The sequence below is a fragment of the Diadema setosum genome, chromosome 5, assembly GCF_964275005.1.
Source record: "Diadema setosum chromosome 5, eeDiaSeto1, whole genome shotgun sequence".
Taxonomy (NCBI): domain Eukaryota; kingdom Metazoa; phylum Echinodermata; class Echinoidea; order Diadematoida; family Diadematidae; genus Diadema; species Diadema setosum.
The window spans coordinates 45,291,949-45,300,057 of record NC_092689.1 but is presented as its reverse complement, the minus strand read 5'-3'; the positions used below and the strand labels follow the sequence as shown (position 1 = coordinate 45,300,057).

Genomic DNA, 8,109 nt, shown 5'->3' with positions numbered 1-8,109 from the left:
TTTAATAGAAAGTCAGACGACTTAATATAAGTGGATACTTTTTTTCCGTGAGGAGTTACTTATGTACCCCCCGCAACGCTATATACACTGTAGTATACTGTATATACCATTGTTATATTCCTATACCGCGATGCACGGATGTGTACTAGTTACGCTGGCCACACCATTTGCCAAATAATAGTATGTGTGCATGCATGCATCCGCGCATAAGTAAACAAGGGAAGGGTAATGTTGAGTTGTTAGCATAGCAAAATTAGACGGGTGCATGAGGGGCTCTTTCCATTTTCCCTTTTAATACGTAGGAAAACCTTCCAGTATATAGTGAGCAAGAAGACGGATGGAAAAATGGAGAAGGAGAAATGGCGATTCGTTGTGCTACTGGGAAAAGGCGGCATTTCTTTCTTCAGTCAAGGGCTACTCAAGTCGTACGGCATTCTGTTACCAGCACTGGCCATTCAGCTTCAGGCATCGTACACTGTTGTGGGGTTGATTGCTACTGTGCAGTTCACAGCTACCTTTCTCCTGAGTGAGTGTTTCCATCAAATGTCGCTTCTTCGAAAGCTACCGGGGGCCCCGATCATGCATTCATGAGAGCAGCAAAGCTGTCTAATGATCTTCTGGTATTTTCTACTTTATTGAACAGTGTTATTGGATTCAATTTTCTCTAACTTGGTGGAAGCATTCATATTCATGAAATTCTTCCGTCTAGATGTTTGCATTGCAACCGATAGACAAATTACTCTGCATTGACGTAAATAGGATATATAACGTCAATATAGGGCAATTTGTCGATTAGTTGAAATGATGGAAGCATGTTTTTCAACTCGTAGACTCATAGGCCCGAATTCACGAAGGTGGTACAAATAAAACCATGGTTTAAACCATGGACAAAAACATGGAGCGCCAAGTGTAGCACGGAATATTTCATTACGAAATTGGTCATTTCGTCGACAAAATGACCGTTTCATTAACGAAATTATCATTTCGTGGACGAAATGTTTATTTAGTTACAAAATGCTGTCATTTTGTTACAAAATAATCATTTCATCGACGAAATGACTGATTTCGTAACGAAATATTCCATGCGACACTTGGTGCTCCATGGTTTTTGTCCATGGTTTAAACCATGGTTTCATTTGTACCACCTTCGTGAATTCGGGCCCAAGGGTAAATTCATTCAGAAGTATAGTATAGTCTGACAATATGATATCAATAGGTGGCAGTGTACATGTTTAAGATATGAACACATTATTTCGAAGAGGAATTATGATCCAGTCGCTTCCAGTGAACACAGTGAGTCATCTTTAAATGAACATGCAGCTTTAATTGAGAAATGCTTAATAAAAACAAAACTCGAGTATTACATTTGCACATCTTCTCTTCATGTATATGAAGTATATGAATAAGATAATGTTTAAAAGACAATCGACATTAATAATGTCCATCTGGGGGGTTTCTGTTTCCCTCAAAAAAGTGAGCAAACTATGAAAACAACCTTCCAAATTCCACTGTTCATTGACCATCCAAGGAAGGAAACTCTGTCGTAAGATGCAAAGGTCAGTTGACTACCCTTTATCGCATATATGGCTCAATAACGTGTTTGACCTACAGTCGTAGATACCTGTTTCAGAATTGAATACAGCTCAGTCTAATGAGCCAAGGTTTAATCTCATGCTGTGTTATGTTGATCCAGATGAAGGCCATGCAGACAGAACACCTTGCGTATTGAACTGCCTATATGAGAAACTTAACGTTTCAAGATTCAAAAGGTTGAACGAAACACAAGCTCTCAACTAAAACTATTATTTACTAAGGGATGAAATCGCAGTTCTTAGATGGAAGTCTCCATTTCAGTTCGCTCTTTCAGTTCAACTTTTGCAACTTTTATCGTCATTCTTTACTATTCAATGATTATCGCTTTGCTTTCAGGTCCCTTTGCACAGATGTTGAATCAGAGGTTAGGCCCACAACCCACCTCACTTACAGGGGGCATTTTAGCTGGCGGGGCGATCTGTCTCATGTATTTTGCGCAGACACCATTACATATCGGAGCATTATTCGCTTTTGCAGGTAGGTAATATCATATCCCAAACTGGATTCAACTAACCTCAAACTCTCTGCAGCTCGCAATTCCTCGAAGTTTTCAAAATATCTTTAAAGAATCACCCGTTCCAGAAATAATTCGATCATTTAAAAAAAACATTTGGTTGTGTACTTTATAGAAAATGCGCCATATAATTTCATTATTATTATCATTATTATTATTACTATTATTATTATTATCATTATTATTATTACCATTATCATTATCATTATCATTATCATTATCATTATCATTATCATCAATGAGCTAAGCGCCTAGGTAATACGCTTACAATGAGATACATTTCTATTGCCAATATTGACATACCTTGATATGGTCTGGTCTGTATTCTATTGCTCGATCTGTGTAGTAAAGTCATCATCTGGTATAGAGCTGAATATGGATGTCATTCAAGTACAATCCATGATGATTTTGTAATCTCGTGCCATGATGTAGGTGCACTCATGCAGTATATCAAGAAAGCTATATAAGGTTAAATCCTCACCTCAGCACATGATTATATCCATGAGTAACACGTATATGACCACTATGACATGATGTAATTGAATTCTGTTAACAAAATAATGAAACACTATCGATATGTGAATATTGTTAATGTATAAGTTTTCTGTAGGGGTAAACATTTGCTATATTCTGCATTTGCCTTGGAGAATTTTCATTTCTTTTTTTTTCCCCTTTTCTTGTTGAAAACATGACACTAAACGTTACCATGAAGTCGTCAGGGATGGGGTACGTTTGGTTCCTGTTAATGTTGTTGAAGTTATGTTTACACATGGACAAAAACTATCAGGACGATGTATATTGCATTGTAGGCTGATACGTAGCACATTGCAACTAATACCGAATTTCATATTTCATAATATTATGGTATAAACAAAAATCGGAATTGCACTTTTTTCACCACCCATACATCATTCATGTCTTTCAGGTCTCGGATTTGGGATGCTATTTCAGACTGCCTATGTCGTATTAAAAGATCATTTTGGTGACCATTATGGTTCCGCAAACACACTTTCCGTTATGGGGACTGTGATAGGAACTGCGGCGTTGCCAATGTTGACCAAAGAACTATACGAAGCCTATGGTTTACATGGAACTTTCGTCGTGCTTGGCGCGCTTACTTGCAACCTTATTGCTGTTGGTGGAACGATGAGGTACCGGAGAGGAACGGCAAGGGTGCAAAGTTGTGACGCTGATTATATGGCCGTACGATCGTATGAACCTGAAGAGTCAACGAAGAATGAAGACCAAGACAGTATAACTGATTACTGCAAGAGCAATGAAACTCCCAATGATATCCCCTGTAGCGAACATACCGAACGGTCATGTCGTCATTTTCCCGGATCTGTTATGGAATGTGTTTGTCGCTTTTTCCTTGAGCTCTTCGCCATTGACGCCATCAAGAATGAAAGATTGTTCGCATGTTTCTTCTTTCCTTGTCAACTTTTAATGGACTGTGTTTACATTGGTCATATCATCTTTTTGGTGTCCTACGGTCTAAGCATTGGGATTGACCCCACCTTAGCCCCTTATCTTACCGTTGCAAGTGCGGGTGGAGGTGTTATTGCAAGAATTTTGTTGGCAATTCTTCTACATTTAAAACCAGGATGGAGTCCACAGTTGTATGTCGTTTCCAATACCATTGCTACAGTCGGTTTTTTCTTCTACCCCGTCAGCAAGTCATTCCTTTATGCAATGTGTTGTTCAGTCGTTGTTGGTTTGGGATTACAGGGATCCACTGCATCTTACCACGGAGCGATGGGCATCCTTGTGGGACCTGATAACTTCCCAGGGATCATTGCCATTTCTTTCTTTGGAACAGGACTAATATCTGCTGCAACTGGTGCGACTGTAGGTAAGATTGATGAAACACATCTATACACATTCTCAGTAAACTTCGTTCAACTTATTGTTAAACAGTACTGGTGCTACACAAAGATAATTGCTGAAATCATTGGCACTGATATATCTCCCCCCCCCCCCACACACACACACACTGCACACACGCACACACACACACACACATACACACACACAAAGTGTCAAACATGTCTTCAAAAGTATAGAGAGATTTTATGTTCACATGTAACATTTCCGCAAATTACTTCGAAGTAAACAAAAAGAAAATACGGAAGAAGGCTCAAACATTTCCATCAAAAGACCATTAGTTCCATGTAATCCGATGACCGTGTCAATCAATCTCGGGGTATTTTGTTTGGATATAAAATGTCCGAGTGGTGTGTTCGTTCCTACAAAATTGCTGACGCAATTTCCAATCATTAAATGGAAAAGACACGCGATCATTAGGCCTACAACTTTGTGTAAATTGTGTGAATGCTGAAATATTAACACATCAGTGAAGTTCGAGAGAATTTAGACAATCCGTTTAAAGGTTACGAATTTGTAACTTTTCGGTACCGCCATCGCTGGTTTAGAAGGCTACAACAATTCGTAATGTCACAGTAGGGCAACGATTATAAAAAACAGATAATTCAACGTAATTTCAGTTTTCTTTAGCATGATGAACGAGCTCGTGTGGTTCACCTCTTCCATAACACTGCATAAGGCACGGGACATTACCCTCAACATGTCAGTAACGAGTAAACGAGACGAAATAATGTGTTCTTTTCATTAACCTGATAACAAATTAAATTTAGTCCAATTCTCTTCAAGAGTCATTGCTGTGTTCTAACATTTTTTGTATTCAATGAATCCATTATTTTTCTGTTTTATTCCCTTTAAAGAGTCAGATTTTTCTGTGTTATCGATTCGTGAATATCAAAATCTTGAACATTATATGGTGTCTGGGATTGTGATTATAATATGCAAATTTTGTATGTTTGTTCTACTCGACCGATATACTGCTAAAACCATCATCAGTTTGAATGGTAAGAAGAAAATAGATGTACAAAAATCTGAAAATAAGTTAGAAAAAATAATCAAGAATGACAGGAATTTATTGATGCTCACGTCAGGCGATATTTGTGATATTACATTTTTCAAGAGACAATTTAAAGCTTGTCAACGGAATGTCATCACCATGTTGGTAAACAGTGTTGAAACAATAATGCCTATTATTATGCTGACAAACAACTCCATTACAATTTGATGATCAGGAAAAATAGAACATCGACTTATGGAATTATTGTTGGTACCTGCATTTGATTGGTTTCAGTCTTATTTTAGCAACCGAACGCAGAGTGTGTCAATTAATGGTACTGCATCTTCCCCTTATGTTCTCAGACAAGGGGTTCATCAGGGTTCTGTCTTAGGACCACTGTGTTTCATAATGTACACAGCTCCCGTAGAGGATATAACTGACAAGTGTGACATGATCATTATGCTGCTGATACTCAGATTTATCTTTCATTGCCAAAAAGCACCAATTCTGATGTAGCAGTTGGTCAGATTGAATCATGCTTATGTAAAATTCAAGAATGGTCTCTGCAAAATGGTTTGAAATATTATTGAATCTTGAGAAAACTGAAGTTGTGCATATGATCTCGTAACAAGTCCTCAACAACTTTCTCCGTCAATGTTTGCGATATTCCTGTGCTGCCAATTTCTAAGGCACGTGACCTTGGTGTCATTATCCAAGATGATCTTAGTATGAAAACTCACATCAATAACATATGCAAATCTGCAGCCATAGGTCTACAAAGAATTGGAAAATTGAGACACGATAAAGTAGAAAAATTGGTTCATGCGTTTATTTTTAGTCATTTGGATAATAAAAATGTTTTGCTCATTGGAGTTCCAAACGCTCAGCTGAAAGGACTCCAACGGATACAAAATTCAGCCGCAAGGCTTGTAACACGCAAAAGGAAATTTGATCATATAACTCCCATTCTTCGTAGTGTTCATGGTTGCCCATACGAGCTCGTATCAGGTTTAAGATTTTGACCCTTGTATTCAAATGTTTTCATGGAAATGCCCCTGCACACCTCAGTGAACTCATGAAGCCATATCATCCTGGTCGTAATCTGCGCTCAAAATCAAAAAATCTACTCTCTGAAATAAGTGTCAAATCTAAGACATTTGGTGATAGGGCTTTTGGAAAAATGGCACCCTCATTATGGCATAATCTCCCTCTCAGTATTAGATGCATTACAGATTTTGATAAATTCAAATCTGTGTTAAAAACTCACCTTTTTGATAATTGTTTATTACATATTTGAATAGAGAAATATGTGATAGAATTTGTTTTCATCCAATTTTGTACACGCATAGAGACTATCTTATGGTATTATGCGTTCTAAGAACTGATTATTATTATTATTATTATTATTATTATCATTACTATTATTATTATCATTATTATTAAAAGTTGCATTTGATATCTTCATCAAATCACTGCTCCCCCGTCATAGTATGAATATAGTAAAATTATGTTTTACCAGTTTGTACTGATTGGAGGTTGGTTCTATTGGTTTGGGTTTTGTTTTTGTTTTTGTTTTTTTTTGTTGTTTTTTTTTTGGGGGGGGGTTTCTAAGTGTTATTGAGAAGAAAAAAGTTCGTCGTAATATCAGTAATGGTATATACAGTAGCACATGACCATGAGAAAAACTCATGGTATTCGTTCTCGGATGATTTCCGAATTATATCAAAGCTGCACGCCTTATGAGTAGGAGAGAATATCAACACTCCTTTTAATGATCCCTAACCCCTATAGGTGTGCGACAACTACAGTAATGTTTTTACCGTATCCTCTTTCGTCTTTACCTCAGGATATCTCTATGAAGTCATGCAGTCGTTTGAGACGGTCTTCATGCTACTCGGAAGTATGACTGCTGTGATTGTTATCCTAAGTTCCATTTATCTCTGCATCCGACGGAAGGATAGCACAGCTGCAGGAGAGTAGATTACGACTGGACAAAAGACGATGTCATTGTACATGGCGTGTCGAGAAGGTCTTTAAATTCTGAGGTGCTACAGGTTAGGGCTCGATTGCTGTTTGGGCCTATGCAATTGAAACATGGAAATAAATGAATTTATTGTAGGTACGTGAACCACTTATGTCGGAGTTGTTTTGTCTTGATATGTGACTATACACAATGGCTCTATCGTTTGGACTGATCTGTTGCTGGGCGTATCAAATGTCATTGCCATTGTCATTTGGACCACTGATGAAGACCTAATACAGAGCTATAAAATAAACTATTCGAATCCATTGGTTACAGTGATGGGGCACTGTGTAAGTGATTTCATGCAAACTGAACATACACGTTGAAGACTTACAATACACTGTAAAAACATCGGTGTTAGATTTAACACCATGGGTGTTAAATCTAACACCGATCAAACTTCAATAGAGGACCACACCCACAGGTGTAGAACATGTATTGTGACGGTGTTAAAAAGTGTTTGCCTGGCACTTCGTGGTGTTAATTTGACACTGTGGCTGGTGATATTTTTGACACTGCGCTAGAGTTAGTTCAATAATGACACCGCATGGTGTTGATTTGATATTGGTGGTGTTGATTTCAATGGTATAACACCCGTCCAGCTTCAATAGGGGACCACACCAACTGGTGTTACTGTGGTGTAAATGTATTTACAGATTTTTCCAAAAATCAAGTACTTTATCGGAAAATTCTTTATCGTCTTGTTGAAGTTCAAAATTAACACGAAGTGCAGTAACTAAGAAACTATTCAAAAACAATTTTAAATTTTGAAATGACACCCGCAGGTGTTAATCTAACACCATGAATGAGCACCGGAAAATTAACACCAGCTCGGTGTTTCATATTTAACACCGGACTTTTTGCTGTGTAACAATATAACTGTGCCAACAATGACTCTGAAGTAAGACACGTGGAGACATTGACGTTTTCACAGGGTATACCATATAAATAATGTGTCCATCTTGCAAAGGACAAAAACGAGAAGAAGGAAGTAATACCCTTTACAATACCATACCGTCAGTATACCTATACCTTGCTTGCCTGTGTGGCAGAATAATACAGTGGAACAATCTGTATGTATATATCGATTAGGCCCTGATA

At 37.7% G+C, this 8,109-nt stretch overlaps 1 protein-coding gene across 1 annotated transcript; it reads left to right on the top strand.

Annotated features, from left to right (window-relative positions):
- The first annotated feature begins 345 nt into the window (after positions 1 to 345).
- Positions 346 to 7,028, top strand: LOC140228367 (monocarboxylate transporter 7-like). Its single transcript, XM_072308592.1, has 4 exons — positions 346 to 526; positions 1,930 to 2,070; positions 3,033 to 3,959; positions 6,832 to 7,028. The coding sequence occupies exons 1-4, from the start codon at positions 346 to 348 to the stop codon at positions 6,963 to 6,965; spliced, it is 1,383 nt and encodes a 460-aa protein (XP_072164693.1). The 3' UTR covers positions 6,966 to 7,028.
- Positions 7,029 to 8,109: the final 1,081 nt, after the last annotated feature.

What these genes read in the sequence shown, in the direction of transcription:
- LOC140228367 (XM_072308592.1), top strand. Translation starts at nt 346, where the DNA reads ATGGAGAAGGAGAAATGGCGATTCGTTGTGCTACTGGGAAAAGGCGGC. An exon ending in AGCATTATTCGCTTTTGCAG is followed by an intron (nt 2,071 to 3,032) that starts GTAGGTAATATC and finishes CATGTCTTTCAG; the next exon opens with GTCTCGGATTTGGGATGCTA. An exon ending in TGCAACTGGTGCGACTGTAG is followed by an intron (nt 3,960 to 6,831) that starts GTAAGATTGATG and finishes TCTTTACCTCAG; the next exon opens with GATATCTCTATGAAGTCATG.